General features: G+C 39.0%; 1 protein-coding gene and 1 long non-coding RNA gene across 2 annotated transcripts; both read left to right on the top strand.

Moving 5' to 3' along the window:
- The first annotated feature begins 516 nt into the window (after window positions 1-516).
- LOC118253912 (uncharacterized) lies at window positions 517-3684 on the top strand. The gene is made up of 3 exons (XR_004780561.2): window positions 517-957; window positions 1953-2042; window positions 3343-3684. It is a non-coding gene; the product is annotated as an uncharacterized LOC118253912 (long non-coding RNA).
- A 59-nt stretch (window positions 3685-3743) lies between these two features.
- UTP6 (UTP6 small subunit processome component) lies at window positions 3744-16104 on the top strand. Its single transcript, XM_035558972.2, has 19 exons — window positions 3744-3910; window positions 3986-4070; window positions 4947-4988; window positions 5071-5163; window positions 5795-5842; window positions 6630-6693; window positions 7241-7359; window positions 7896-7973; window positions 8433-8514; window positions 9756-9837; window positions 10427-10608; window positions 11484-11563; window positions 12107-12184; window positions 12368-12547; window positions 13296-13376; window positions 14162-14271; window positions 14354-14420; window positions 14710-14782; window positions 15364-16104. The coding sequence occupies exons 1-19, from the start codon at window positions 3819-3821 to the stop codon at window positions 15519-15521; spliced, it is 1794 nt and encodes a 597-aa protein (XP_035414865.1). The 5' UTR covers window positions 3744-3818; the 3' UTR covers window positions 15522-16104.
- Window positions 16105-16294: the final 190 nt, after the last annotated feature.

Raw genomic sequence — 16294 nt, 5'->3', positions numbered from 1 at the left:
AATGCTGCAGGGCAGCCAAAAAGCTGCAAGAATAAAGCTGTGCACTGATACAGACAAGCATTTGTCTATCACAGTGGAAACTAACATTTGTATAGGCACATGTACATGACAGGTACAAATATTCATGTAGGTAGAGAACAGCCCAGCTGACCAATTGCAGTCTTAAATAGAAGTTTTGGGAGGCTCAGAGCAGAACTGCAGTGATGAAACCACTATTTATCCAGATGATTGCCAATTTTGGCAGATGCAAACCAAAATATTATGTAAATTGTTTTAATAGCAAAACCAGGGAAGTTAATGTAGTCTGAAGTTTGGGATAGTCTATTTTTAAGAGTAAATTCTAGGCTATTTTATTAACAGATGTGTTCATATATTTTTAAATCAAGGCCCGACATTCTCAGTAAATGCTTTGAGGGCTTATTGCTAAAAATATGTCTCTAAGGATGAACTGCTGGCTCAACTGGAAGTTTCCCAGTTATTTTCATAAGGTCAGGACATAACTGGCATTGTTTAAAACTCATCTTCATATAGTATAAGTTAATGGTAACAATACTACAAATCCGGTAGCATCTTCTAAAAAATGTAATTGCTTTTGCACTCATTTAGTAAAAGAGCAGAAATAGGTATCTAAATCGATTTATCATTTAAATATTTGCCTTATGCACATTAACCTTCATACATTTTAATATAGGCAAGCTGTAAAGCAAAAACACTGTTTTTATTCCTAATTCACAGTATATCTGTTTCTTGCAGATTTTAATCTACAAATATTAGGCTGTGACAGCTTGCCAGAACTTCTCTTGCAAGGACTTTCTGATCAGAGTTTTTCAAAAGAGACTTCATAAAAGCAGAAGTAGGAGCAGACCGAGTGACCCTACAGGTGCAAGCTGCAGCAGTTGTCTCTCCAGTCTTCCCAATAGGATTTGTGAAACTCTCTGCATCTCAACATCTTTATTGGTAATGGATCCTTCCCTTAATTTGCAGTGATGCATTTGGAATGTCAGCTTCCAAAACAAGGCACATGGGAGGCATCTAAAGTAGATTTTTTGAAAGGAAAATGAACAAAGAGCATGTCAGGTTCCATTTTGATTTGCATGACAAATCCAGCATGCAGTGTTCGGGTGGGTTGGGCTGGGCTTGCCTGCCACTCACTGCATTTGTCACTTTGGTTTGAACACTTTTGACAGTCTGTAATGTTAATTGTTCTAAGGATTGTTTTGCTGGGGGAAGAAAAGGAAAGTTTTTTTTTGTTGTTTTTTTTTTTTTGTACTTTTTCCATTTACAGGAAAGAAGGGATATCTGAGGGAGCAGAAAATGTTAAAATGTTTTCAATCTGTTTTTGATCTGTTTTGCTTATAAATAATCCCATGAGGTCACCAGCAAGTTCAGTATTTTAAATGTTATTGTTACTCCATGTGTGTGTGTTTTGAGAGGGAAACACTAGGCCCCTGAACTAGAAACCTGGGGAGTCTATTGTTTTGGCGCACACCATTCTTTCTTCCTTTAAGTTCCACAGTGATGGGTCCTGCAGAGTGGTTTGTACTACGCCTATATGCTTCTCTCAGATGATATTGTGGTGCTTTGACAAGTGCTAACAAGGGATTTAATGCCCCAAGAGGCATTGGTGGGCACACATTGTTAGTGGTGTGGGGACAGCATGTGAATAGCTCCCACCTATGTCAAAGACCTGTTGGTAGATATGTGCATATAACTGAATTTTCCTGGAGACACATTTAAAGGTGGCGATTGCTGTTGCCCCATAGGGTACACACACTTCTGTATCACCTGTCTTAAAACACACTGTTTGATTGTTTTTTGTTTCAAAGTTCCTAACTGACTGGTGTTGGTAGAACACTTGAAGTTGATCACAAAAATGTTTTCAGACTGATAGAATGAGCAAACATGAAGGTTCAGGAGAAGACTGGGTTGATCATGTCTGTGTCTGTTCACAGTTACTACTGTTTTTCATCCAAAGGAGAGCCTAGTGCTTAAAGAACAAGGAAAGCAAGAAGATAGAAATCATATATCCCAGATGTTTCCAGGTAATGACAGACATCTACCTTTAAGCTTTGAACTCCTACACTGCATGGGGTGTTCTTATTTACACGTAGTGACCTAAGTGCACCATGACAGATAAGCTTTAAATACAGAATGCTTTGATAAAGCAAAGTCATGCAATCAGAGGCAGAAATGTCAAAGTAAATGAAGATATACAATCAAGCACAGTACTTCTAATCACATTCTGGCTTAGTGATTCAGTATGCTAATATGACTTCACTTTTCATGCCTAGTCATCCTTAAACTGTTTTAGCAAAGTCTGTGGACTTACTCACGAGAGTCAGTTCAAGCTGGTGCATCTCAAAAAAGTCAAAACCAAGGTAATTAAAAAGTGTTACTGATGATCATGAATAGTATTCTTACACCACCACTTTGAGAATGGTTAGCTTGTTGTGCTGCTTTGCTGAACGCAGAACTCGATAGGATTTGCAGGTACTCACTGAAATTTAGGTCCAGAGAACCTGAAGGCTTTGCCTGCCAAGTGGGGATGGCGTGCACTGGGAAGGATGTGTCAGTTACCCCTCTGCCTAGCCTCGCTGTGGGAAGTTCCTTCCTTCCATTACAGAGATGGCTCAGCTGCTCTGAGGCAGCTGCTGGATTTTGCAAATTGTACTGTGATTTGTAAAGGTGAATTGATAGCACAGTAATATGCAAAGTCACAGCTTGGGCTGTTCAGCGTTAAGACATGGGGATCTCCAGCGTAGACAGCCCGCATCTGGAACTGCAGTTGTCACTGCAAGGTAAGCAGTGCGTAAAGCAGCTGCGATTCAGAGCCGCCTTGGCCACAAGGATCTGAAGTCAGCAGCTTGTCAGGCTTGGTCTTGTGACTGGATGCTGCCTCTGCATTTCCTGGTAGCTTTCCTGTTTGATCACTTCGTGGAAAACAAGTGTCACTATTTCCTGTCAGAGTGAAAAGTTGCTAAACCTGTCCAAAAATTCATTTTTTTTTCTCTTTTGAATTGGTGCCCAATATTAAGCTAACACAAATCCAAGTCATAACAGGTGAAAAAACAGACCTGATAGCTCTTGAAAAGTGTTTTATGTTTTTTAAATAAGTCGATTTCTCTGTACTCAGTAACACTTTTTAAGAGAAGATGTTCTCATTCTATTGTAATAAAATATTGTAAAAAAATCAAAAGATAACCTACACCTTTTCTTGGCTATTATATATAAAAAGTGTTGTGGCAGAAATTCTTTTGCCCCAAGTCCACTGGCTCTTCCCCTTGTGTTCCCAAATCACAATACATTTTTTTCAGTCAAACATCTGCCTTTTTCTCCATTTAGGGAGTAATCACTGCAACAGGGCAGCACACACCTTTAAAGATGCGTCTCCAACTTTATCAACTCAGTTATGGAAGTGACAACTCATGCTATGGCTGGTAGGTATTTAAAATAACTCTCATAAAGAATATTATCCACCTACATCTTTTTTGTTGTTTTCCTGGGACTTCTCTCATTTAAGAAACAACTTTACTGCCACCCGACTTTCTTACTGCAAATCTTCTCAGAAGGAAGGCGCCCTGTGAGAGGCCCTTTGCCCTGGGAGGGAGCAAGCCCCCGGGCTGCGGATTCTCTGCCTCTCCGCGCCCCGACCCCGGGCTTGCCAGACTCCACCGCCGCCCTTGCGGGCAGGAGCGGGGCCGGGAGCGGGGCAGGGGCGGCCCCGGAAGGCGCGGGGCGGAGCGGGCGGAACTGGGGCCGGGCCGTGCCGTGCCGGGCCGGGCTCAGCGCACGCGTGGGGCTCCCGGGCTGTCGCCGCCATGGCGGAGCGCATCGAGCAGCGGCTGGAGGACCGCATCCCGGAGCTAGAGCAGCTGGAGCGGGTCGGCCTCTTCACGCCCAAGGAGATCAGGTGGGGCCGCGGCCCGGCGAGCCGTGGGCAGCGCGGCGGCCGGGCTGCGGGGTGCTGATCGCCTCCTTCCCGCAGGGCTGTCCTCAGGAAGGCCTCGGCTCTGGAATACAAGATCCAGCGGAGAGCTCTTCGGAAGGAGGATTTTGTCAATTATATTCAGGTGGGCTCTACTGGGTGGCACAGCGTGCTACGTCATGTAGATCCAGCCCTGTAAGGGGCTAGGAAGTTTTGTAGTTATCTGCTGTTCCTTGAGGCGTCTTCTCCCTTGGCTGGCAGTGTTCACTCGTAAATGCTTTGTTAGGGCACAGGCTAATGGCCCTAAACTAAAAAGATCAGGTTTAGATTAGATATAAGGAAGAAATTAGTTATTACAAGGAAGATAAAGCAGTGGAACAGGCTGCCCAGAGAAGCTGTGGATGCCCCATCCCTGGAAGTCTGCTGGGTCAGGCTGGATGGGGCTTTGGGCAGCCTGGTCTAGCAGACGGCATCACTGCACATGGCAGGGGGATTGGAACTAGGTGGTCTTTAAGGCAGGCCCTTTCCCACCCAAACCATTCTATGATTCTATGATGATTCTATTAGTGCAGGCTATTTAAAGGCATACCTGAGAATGAATTATAGCCAGGAGTTGGCATCTGTTTGGGATGAGAGAGACTTCTTTTGTGTCATTACTCTTTTCCAGAGCCACTTTTCTCTCCAGGGATGCAGAGATCACAGTTCCCTGATGTGCTGTGCAAATTGTCTATATGTGTAAAACATCTTCTATAGTGTCAGGGATTTGGATTGTGCATTACAATTCTAGGAATGAGTGGACTGCCAACAGCTCCAGTCTGGAATATAATGTGTAATAAAAATGTTTAAATTTACTTTTAGACAGCCTTAGAAAAGTAGTGGTCTGACCACAAAATTGTTTTCTGGATGCAATTTTTATTGTCTGTGTGACTAGCTGTAAAGTACTTCATCTGGATTTTTTTTTCCTTCACTATTACATATATTTTAATTTGCTTTTAAATACATTTTTTTCTCCCCACTCTAGTATGAAATTAACCTGCTGGAACTGATCAAGAGAAGAAGAGCAGTAAGTTTGTCAGTTACTTAGAATGCAAAATGCTACGCACCGAATTTTCTAGTGCAATAAGAATAATACTTTTTTCTTCTAGCGCATTGGATATTCATTTAAGAAGGAAGAAATTGAAAGCTCTATTGTGCATAGGGTCCATAGCCTCTTCAAACGTGCCACAGGAAAATGGAAAGTAAGTTTGTTTCTGTCATTTATAGTGACAGGTTGAAAAATACCCTTTTGGCATGTTTTGATGTAAAAAATGAATCTAAATATCACTGCCACCAAACATTTTCAGTAATACAGAGGAGTGTAATGGGAAGAACTAAGCAGAAGTTTGGTCTTACATTTAGCAGTGTCCTAGAAGTAGATCATTCACATCAAACATTTTTTGTACACAAACAATATTTTGTCTTTTCTCAGTCGTTAGTCATCTGTCTTGAGCCATATATTGCTATGTGAGTTTGGTGTATCTGCTTGAAAGGACTAGAAATGGAATGAAAAGAACTTTAACTTGCTATGAGCAAAGACTGTCGTGATACCTCTTAGGGTAAAAAACCTAAGTGATGTATTGAAGGAATTATTACAGTGAGTTCTCTGTTGAGTTCAGCAAAGGGTGTATGTTGAGATGGAAGGTTGGTTTTCTTCAGATGTTTTGTAGGAATTTTAAAATCTAGGAAAAAAAAGTGAATTTGGGATTCAAAATTCGTTCTCTCTGCATGCCAAGTGGTTGTACCAAGTGTATGTTGTTTGCTTTTCAATGTGAAAAAGTGATTTTGTACTTATTTGTAAAGTTGATTCTCTCTCCCTTGCATTTCCACCAGGAAGATGTTCAGCTTTGGCTGTCACATGTTGCATTTTGCAAGCAGTGGGTGAGTTTTCAAAATGTTTATCTTATTAATTCAAGACACTGGATTACTGGTCAGTCAGGCATCTGGAGCTTGTGTTACATGACAGGGAACAATTTTTTTTCTGCAACATACTGTAGTACTAAAATCATTTTAATGTTATAATTGGAGCTGCCTGGGAATTTCAGTGATCTAAGTGCAAATTCTGACTCAGATGAATTAGTATGAATTTTGATGTTTTCTGATTGCATTGAATCTGGAGTATCATTTGGTTTAAGAGTGTCATAACCAGGGCTATCCTTTCTCTGGAATGAATGAATCACCTGCCTATGAATTCTGTTTTTGTTCCAAACATTTCTTGTAGTCGATATGCTAAGAAGTTTAATTTTGGCAGCTCAATACTTTGTAAGCTTCTCTGTGCAATTCTTCATGTCATTCTAGCATTCATTTTCCTTCCTGTACTGAAAAGTTGATCTTGTTATAGTAATGCAAGTGGCCAAGGAAAAATGCAGTCTTTACCTTAAAAGTGGTCAGTGAGGCTATGGATTTGTGACTTAAGCAACACTTGTGTTAGTTGTCTAAGTCCAGAAGGTTTGAGTTAACTGTGCTAATGCTCTCTGGTAACATTTGAAAGCAGGTCAATATTAAACATGTAGAAAAACTTTATTCCAAAGTTAAATAGTAGAGAAGTGTCTTTACTGGTACAATTGCATTGCAACTAGTAACCTTTCATACCAAAACTTTGGTGCTGGTGGTTCAGTTTGGTACTGGAGTGGATAAAACAAAACTACTTTTTTTTTTTTTTTTTCAGAATGCAAAACATCAGCTTAGCAAGGTGTTTTCTACTATGTTGGCCATTCATTCCAATAAACCAGGTAAATAAAGCGTGAGTGCTATGCAAATGACTCTGTATAGGCTGTATAGCATTTGTTTCAAGTTTTCATAGATTTCAGTTCAAGCTATTGGGGTAAAAGTTCCTATTCTCTTTTCTTTGCCTTGTTGCTACTTCAGAGAAAAGGCCTCTGATAGAGGTTGTGCTGAACAATCAAAAGGTGATGTGAAGTGGGAGTCCATGTGCTTTGAATGACAGTTCCCCAGGTAGATTGGGGTTTTGGTAGGTGTTTCAGAGGCACTTGTTGAATACTTGTGGATGCTTTTCAGGATTGAAAACATCAGCATACATCACTGAATTTGTAGCTATGCTAGATTAAGCTTCCTGGATCTGCTTAGCCTTTAGTCATATTTAACTTGGTCTTAACATGAGAGATCATCAGTCCTATTCCATAGTTGAGCTCATGCATCAGGGGTAGGTATGTTGAACAAAAACAACTTGTACATCCTGGATAATAGCTTCAAAATGGGTTCTCGTGACCAGCCACTTGCTTTGTATTAAAATGAATTCATTCATATCTTCTGTTGCAGCACTGTGGATTATGGCAGCAAAATGGGAAATGGAGACACGACTCTCATCAGAAAGTGCTAGGCACTTGTTCCTTCGTGCTTTGCGCTTCCATCCAGAGTGTCCAAAACTTTATCAAGAGGTGAGTTTGTGATTTTCTTCTATGAGAAGTTATTTGATTAGTTGAAGCAAATCAGTCCAGCAAATTTCTCCTATCAGGCTGGCGAAAACTTTTTCCACCAGTGGGTTGAATGTTGTCAAAAAGATTAAAAAATAGATTAAAAATCCTTTGTATTGGTAACATGCATCATTTTTTTTGGTTTTGTTTCAGTAAATCTTGTACTTATGTTTGCAAATTGAGGATTTTGTATTCTCTGGATTAGATTTGGCATCCCTACTGTTTGGTAGGGAGCATGCTTTTCTTTGAGGGCAAGTTAAGGTTTAAAGAATGACTAGAAAATTGGAATTTCTGAATGTGTGAAATGTCTGAGTATATACAGCAGATGGCTATATGCACAAATCTTTAAAAAGCAAGGCTCTCAAGCGTGTGGGATATTGGCAAGAACTGATTTATAGCTTCTCAGACAGAGCTTTTTTTTCTTCATGTTTGTGGACTTAATGTATTTTATGCTTTATCCACCCTGCCTCCATACCCCCCATCTTTTAACTTTCTTGCAGTATTTCAGAATGGAGCTGATGAATGCTGAAAAACAGAGGAAGGAAAAGAAAGAATTTGAACAAGCAAAGATGGACTTGGTAGGTCCCCTAAACTTGAGATACTGTCTGCTTATGTATCACACGTTGGAAAGTGTAGTTTTATGGGATCTATATTAACAGTTTGTTTGAGGACAGCTTAGGGAAAGTTTTTGTTCATGCCCTGTGCCTATGTTAAACTTTCTGAGTGTTGGCTGATGCTCAGCTCAAATACTTTATGCTATGTTTTTTATTTACATTTGTAAAGTCTTTTGTTACATCCCCCAGTTTGAAAGTTAGTAGTCATTTCTGGAAAGGAATATTTAAAGTGATTTTTTATTTTAAAGTAAATTTTTATCTCTTATTTCATTATGGTTGGTTTGGGCAAACTAGATTAAGATGGATTTAGGTGAAGATGAAAAATTAATATAGAAAAAAATATCAGAAAAAGATGTTTGCAAAAATGGTAGCTGAGGAAGGAAGACAGTTTTTTTTTCAACAATGTTATGCTTGATATTGCAGGGGGAATTCAGTTATTCTGAAGAGATTCTTAATGGGGAGCTGGCTCGCATAATCTACAGGGATGCTGCTCAGAAAATTAAAGGTGATTTAACATGTCTTGTACTTAGGAAAATGTCAGTTCTCCAGTTGATAATACAAATAGGTTTAGTTCCAGTGTACACACAAATATAAATTTTCAGATATAACATCTTTTTCAGGATGCCTAGATAATGCCAAACTATAAATGAATAGAAGTAATTTGTTCTGATTTTACAACTGTTCTGTACACTGACACCCCTTCCATTACAACAGCTTTTGGACTGAAGTGGCATAGGTTCTGGGCTTACAGTCTCAAAACTTGTTTGTCTGTTTAAAAGTGTGAAGGGAAGATAGTTTAGAACTATTTACAAAGTTTAAAAAGTTTAGGTTTTTTGGTTTGTTTGTTTTTGTACTGAACACTAGATGACAACTAACCAGCTAGCACTAGTGACAAGGAAGAAAGAATTCAAACTAATAATAAAACGGGTTAGGTGATTTTAAATTAACCAGACTTAGTAAAATTCACCCATTTTATTAAGAGAATTGGCTGAAATAGCTGCAAGGTAGTAGCAGGTATCTTTGAGAAACCAGGACAGATGAAGATGTTTTAGAAGGCAACAGGCATAATACAATAATGATATTGAAAGTAAAGGGGAAAAAGAGGATATTAGAGGAAACTACAGGAAGAGTTGGCTTAATTTAAATTCCTGGAGAAATAGTGGAATAAATAGGTATACAAATGATTTGTAAACACCTAAAAATAAGGTGGTGAGTAATGATTGATAGGGATTTGCTGTGAAGTCATAGGTCAGGTCATGTTACCTGGCATTCTCAGAGATAAGTTAGCAAGATACAAGGTGGATGGATACAGTTCATTGACGTATATTGTGTGCACTTTTGGAGAGGCTTGTCCCATGCGTGCAGCCATTCTGTGTTTTCTTGGATGAATTGAATGAAGGAGTAGAGGAGTTGCTGACATGCAAGTGGAACCAAGCTGGAAGGACCGGTTGGTGTGTCAGAGGACAGGACTAGTTTACCACCTTGGAGTCTGGAGTGTTCTGTCTGTCGTGACCTTTTTTTGTCACTGGCTAATGTGAAATCATGAAGAATCCAGTCAGGCAATTAACATAGTAACATATGGCTTACCATATGGCTTGAATACCAAGACTCCAAGAAAAGAGTATCTATCTGAAGACTGAAAGGGTATCTGTGCCTTGAAAAAAGCTTACAAGGATACAAAAATACAAAGTATGTAATGGGATGTAATATTCTACTTGGTACCATTTTTCCCCTCTTGATTTGTAGGTGTTGAGTTCCATCTGGCTGTGCTTTCTATTGCAAAGCTTTTTGATTTTACCCAAGATTTGCAAAAAGAAATTCTTGAAAGGTGAGGTTTTTTTTGTTGTTGTTGTTTTTAATATGCATGCTCTTATTACTTCCCTAATTTATAGTGGGTTGATAGGTTAATGACTAAAGGCTGTTCCTCTAGGGAAATAAAAATCTAAGGCGTAAGGTGTATGTGAAATATTTTTAAGAAAAGCAAAGTGTCTGAGGCATGCATACTTTTTACAAAAAGATGTTAGTATCTGACTTCAGGATAGGATTTGAAAACCTGCTAAGAAAAATGCAGATGAAATACAGTTGTCACTGAATTATTCCAGCAGTTGTTTCCCTAACTTAAGTGTAGGAACCATGGAATTTCTGGTTTACTTTGTGGTTCTATATCTTTGGCTTCCCCAGTTGTTCTTCTCTCAAAAGAAAGGTGTCTCTGGAAATGTGCCAGTCTAGTTCATGTTATTATTGGAGAATATCTATATTAAAACAAACATTTTTTCTTGTTGAAAGGTAAATTTTTTTCTAACATTTGTTTAGAAATTGAGTACATTTCTATACCTGATACCAACACAACAACCCTTTTAAACGTACTTGTACAAGAACGTTGGTAGTACAGGGGTATTATAAACACGGTTTGTTAGTTTGCAGACTGAATACGCCGATGATCCTCTTACGTGGGACTACATGGCCCGTCGAGAGCTGGATCTGGGGTCCCTGAAGTCCACAGAACCCACTACAAAACAGATGAAAGTATCCGAAATCACACAGAGGGAGGAACGGTGCTGTGCAGTCTTTGAAGAGGCTGTGACAGCTGTCCCCACAGGTGAAATATTCTGCCTGCATCTTAACATCTGTTTTTCCTGGCATTTTAGCATACTGTATACTGTGAAAGCTTTGAAGTACTTGTTGGCAGGCTCTACCATATCTTGGAGGATGCAGGCAGCTTTTAGGTGCAGTTCAAGATTCATTTTGGGGATCTATTTTGTGTGTTATTCAGGTTATTTTCAAATGCATCTATGGTCTTGAAAGAATTGCTTAACAACGTGGTTTTTGTTGCTTATTTGTAACATTAATGTAACTTAACTGATGAGGAGAATAGAAGCTCACATCTAGACAGATGAACAGAGGTTTGGGAATTGTAAATAAAGTTTCCTGAATAAAGGAGACCTGTAGATGGACTGAAGTTTGTTGTTGGTTAGCTGTGAGTAAGCAATGCTTTTGAGTTGCCAGTGGAGTGGACATCCAACTTCATCATCTGTCATCGTCCTTATTCTCAAAAAAGTCTATCAGGATACTGGAGTGGAGTAGATTCAAACTTGCTGCTAATTTAGCCTTTGGGGTCAGACAGACAAAGGATTTTCTCAACTGCCTGTGAGTGTTGTCACTCCTGCAGGCCCATTGAAAACTGCAAGCAAAGGGTGCACTGAACATTAATTGTGACAGCATGTGCGAAAGCCTCAGCTGAACTAAGGGCTTGATGATGTTTAGAAAGAATTACTGACTGGAGCTTATACTGGGAAGTCATTTTTAAACGTTAATGTTATAAATGCAGGGCTTCTTGTACAGTGTAACATTAAAAAAGAAAGTTGGCATTAGCACTTAGTGCTTGGATTCTCTCTGTTCTTTACCTTAAAGACAAATATTTGTGATTACTGTTGTGATTCAATGAAGCATGATACTATGCCTTTTATTCTACAGAGGACATGTGGAAATGCTACATCACTTTTTGCTTAGAGAGATGTAACAGGAAAACCAACAGTGAAGAATTAAAGCAAAAGGTAAAAAGGTCATTAGGAAACCATAGCAACAAAACAACACTATTTTTACTGACCTCTAATCTTTCGGACAAGGAGTAAGTGTATTTGAATGTTTATCAGAAATAGTGACAAGTGGCTCTCATTAAAAATAATTTAGTCTTCATCTGACGGAGTAGATTTTACTGTTGGGCTTACATGTGGCCTGCCTGAAGATGAATACATCAGGTGTAAACCAGGCTTGTCAGTCAAGTACTGCAAACTCCTTGGATAGAAGTTGCTAGGAGTGCAAACTTGTAATCATCCTTTGTGGCTCAGTTCCCTTTTAATACAGTAAAAGAACATTGCTCTGTTGTTCTTTTGCTCCTTAAAGAGGAGGTGTAATTCAAATGCTCAAATTCCACGTTTATCTTGTAATGTATATGGGCACATAAAGCATTAGATGTATAACTTTTATTGAATTTTAGTGATGTTTTGATACACAAATCCACTGGGCTTCTGGTAATGCTGGGATCTTTTATATAAGGAATAATGCTTATTTTCTTTACCTTTTGTTCTCTATTCTAGAGACTGGAGAGGACACTAAGTGTGTTCAGCAAAGCGCATGAGTCCAGTTTGCTGCTAGAATCTCTCTATAAGCAGTGGGTAAGAGTTGATACAGAAGAATAGACTGGGAGACTGTCCTGCATTGATGCATGCCTACAACAATGCCATTTTGTGTAGCTAGCAAAGTAGGCAATATTGTGTGCAAGGCCTTGCTTTTAACAAAAGACTACTAATCTCCTGTGATTAGCTGCATCTGCTGTTTTTTTTATTTTTTATTTTTAGCTTCAACTATTACTGGAGTCCAACCTTTCTGAGAAGGCTACAGAGGTGGCAGAAGCCGCAACTAAGCGCTTCAGCCTGTCAGCAGAAATGTGGCAGATGAGGCTGCAGGTGTTGATCCAACTGAAGAATGACAATGTGACCCAGTGTTTTCAAGAAGCCTTTAAGCACTTGAAATCTAAGGTCTGTGCTGTTTTTATGGACTTACACGCATTAAGTCTTGAGCAGGAAACCTCTAATGCTTACTTGAAGCATTTTTTTTCCTTCACAAGGCACACACAGCCCCTAACAGCTTTTAAAGTCAGAAATAAGAGCTTAACATTTCACATGCACATTGCATTTGGGAACATCAAGAAATTGCAGGTTAACTTCAAATTCAAAGTTGTACAGTTTGAATGCTCAGAGGTGATATTTTGCATGCTCTTTTAGGAGTCATCTGGTATTTGTGTCTTGAAAAGTGTTTCCTTTCATCACTGTCCTGATGCATTGTTTGCCACATGGAGAAATGAGAGGAAGCAAGCAGGCGATTTGTTCCTTTTCATCTCTATTCTCAGAAGTTACCTTTGTATTCCAGTGCTTTGTGATGCACAAGAATTCATCTCCCGTCCCCAGCAACATGTCTAGCAGCTGTCCATCTAAGCAGTATTTGTCCTGTAAGTTAGGGAGGTGACAAGAAGTGATTTCGGTGTGCCGTCCAAAGTTGCCTTGCTAAAAGCTTTGTCTAAAGGACAGTTCACAGAATCACAGAATTGTAGGGGTTGGAAGGGACCTCAAGAGATCATCAGGTCCAACCCTCCTGCCAAAGCAGGTTCCCTAGAGAGTTTTTATAGCAACTGTGATGTAGAACCTGGTAGATATGTTGCTATCTGTTTCTGTAAATCAATCTGAGTTACTGTATTCTAATCATTTGATTTCTCTGCTTACCTTGTAGGGCACTTTGCCGTTATGGGCCCTCTGGGTGGAATGGAGTGAAGGCACAAATAGCAAGCAAGACACAGAAGCTCTCTACCAGGTACTAAACTAATAGAAATCTTCTTTTTATGACGATGTGTAAGTAAACAGGAACTGTGTGTGGATGGAGCATTTAACAAATGCTTTATACTGTAGTTCCTTCATGGATTTGTTGATATCAAAGCATTTCAAGTAAAACTGTTACCAAGAGTCAGCTGGATGTGAGCTCATAAGCACAAATGTCATCCCCATGCTTCAAAGACATCTAGATGTTTGTAAGCACAACTATTGATGAGCTCTTTCTTCATGGTCTGGAATTTTTGCAGTATTTTCAGATGTCTGTCTGAACACAAAAAAGAGCATTTTCCAATCTGTGTGAAAATGTCAGCCTTGTTGCAGAAAACTCAAGAACAAAACTGGGACTTGAATCCCACTGTAAATTTTCTAAATTGCTGAGGGCAAAACATTTGTTATTTGTCTGGCATTTTTTTTTTTCTTTTCTATTTACAACATATAACACTTATTTCCAGTGGAAGCTGAGATGCGATTGTTCGCAGAGCATTGTAGAACCCTCTGCATGAAGCATGATAGGGGAATGTCAAATGCCAGCTGCGTGGATTATGGAAAGAAATGTATTTTAGATTACAAGTAATATTCTAGTTTGAAAAATATTGGTTGTTTTACATAATACTGTTTTACAGACATCATTCAGGGTGCTTTTGTCAGTACTTCGTCTCATGAGATCTGCTGTATGTCAGATATGTAATTAGAGAGAAGGTACTGTTTGGTTTCTTCTTCCTTGTTGCCTTTTAATTGTAGTTGGTTCTCTTACTCTTTAACTTGCAGAGATCCTTGCATGCCACAGCTCCTGCTGAATCTGTGACTATGAAAGAAAAATATCTCGACTGGGCTTATAGGAATGGTGGTTATAAGAAAGTAAAAAGAGTCTTTACCAGGTGACAAAAACTTTAAATCTGATTATTCTAGGGCAAATTGTAAAAGGCATAAAGTTTGAAGTTATTTCTGTTTTTACTTTAGCCTACATGAAAATCGTCCACTTTCACTTGACTTCTTCAGGAAGATGATTCAAATCGAAAAGGAGCAAGTAAGTTGCTGAAGATCCAACTAGCGCCTTGTATTTGTAAAATACACTTCCAACTTTGATATGAAATTAAGGGCTTATGAATAGTGTCATTAGTTTGTAATTGGTTCATACTTGTCTTCCAAAGTTGATTCATAGCATATAATGCAAAACCAAGTTCCATGGTAACTAATCTTTGGCAATGTGTGGGTATGTATAATTACCATGACTCTTTTACTTTGTAAGAATCTAATCAAGCTGCAGATTCACTTCTGTACAAAATAAACGGTCTTTTAATACCTTCCTTTGTTAGGAATCCTGCAAAATGCTTCATCTGAGAGAATACTATGAACGTGCCTTGAGAGAGTTTGGTTCAACGGAGTCTGGTAAGGGATTTTTGTCTTTTCAGTTCAATGCTGCCTCCTTTATTTCTTTCTGTTTGAACAAAAGTAGTTGTTTGTTCTGTCCTTGTGATTACTGTCATGCAGAGTGGAGCTTAGTTCTTCTGTGCCATTAAGTGTGTGACACACTGCAGCGACACTACACTTGCAGTCCAGGGCCTTTGTTTATGGTAGTCTAGCTTCAGCAGAACTACTAGCAAATAATAGTTTTGAACATTGGCCCGGAATAAGAGATGCACATCACCTTTAATTTACATTTGTGAAAAGTATGGAGCCATGTTTTTATAATCAAGATTTTTGCAGTATGCCTTTTAAGAAAGTAAATAGGTACATTTCCCTGATGCTATAGGAAGCTGCTGCTAAATGGTTGTGTTATTTCTGTTCCACCTGGGAGCAGAACCCAGGCTTTTGGACTGTAAGGGGCTGAGGGGGGGGAGAGGTTTGACAAACCTCGTTGCATTAAGATCAAGAACACTTATAAAAAGAGTGTTTCTTGGTTAGGTTTAGTATGTTTGTTAAATAATATCAAATCAAAATCTAACCAGAACTTTTTTTTTCTTTTTAAGATCTCTGGCTGGATTATATCAAAGAGGAACTAAGTCATCCCCAAGGCAAACCAGAAAACTGTGGGAGTATTCACTGGCGAGCTGTGAAGATGTTGCAGGGAGATCAGGTGGAAGACTTCATTTCCAAATACACTTTATTGCAAACTGGACATTTATGAAAAACTAAAAATAGTTACAATGTGACATTATGGATTCTTTTTAAACTTTTATACAAAGGTAAATATGTTTCTGGGTCATATTAAAGTGTACTTTTTTTTTTCTTTCTTGCATATGTGAAAAAAATCATCTGCCCCATTGCAGCTGTTACTAGTGTTTCATCTCAGTGACACGTTCAAGTGCACATTGGGAGAAAGTAGAGGAGTCTGTGAGCATGTTCTTTGAGAATTCTAAGAGGTTTCTTCCTGCCTAATCATTGAGATGGAATAATCTTAATGCATCAGTTTTTACACTCTGGAAAGCTAATATTACAACACATAAATGCCAAAAAAAACCCAACACAACAACAACAAAAAAACAACCTGCATCTGTGAGTGGTCTTCCTATCTTATCAAAGTTGAGTAATGGAACACTGGAGAATCAGTCTGTAAAATGATGGTATTTATTTGTTGTTTCTTAACCTTGAAGTCATCTGTAATCTTTTCAAACACCAAACAACTTCTGCCAACACCTTGAATTAGAGTTTGCATCCTACGTCGTAATTCTGAGAGTGACTATGAAATGTGGAGGTGAGCTGAGAATCTGTGAAAAATGTTCCTGATGTGACAGTAGTAAGTTCTGATCTACACTTCAACCTTCTGTCCTCAAACCCTGAAAAAGTGGCTAACAGTTTTTGAGACACTGCTGTTCATGGCTGTTTGCAGAACTACATTTTCTGGTATCACACTTGTTAAATCAACATAAATGCTATCATCAGGCCATTAGCTCATCGTGT

The sequence above is a fragment of the Cygnus atratus genome, chromosome 18 (genome assembly GCF_013377495.2).
Source record: "Cygnus atratus isolate AKBS03 ecotype Queensland, Australia chromosome 18, CAtr_DNAZoo_HiC_assembly, whole genome shotgun sequence".
Taxonomy (NCBI): domain Eukaryota; kingdom Metazoa; phylum Chordata; class Aves; order Anseriformes; family Anatidae; genus Cygnus; species Cygnus atratus.
Note: the sequence above shows the minus strand (reverse complement) of the source record. Positions and strands in the feature narration are given on the sequence as shown.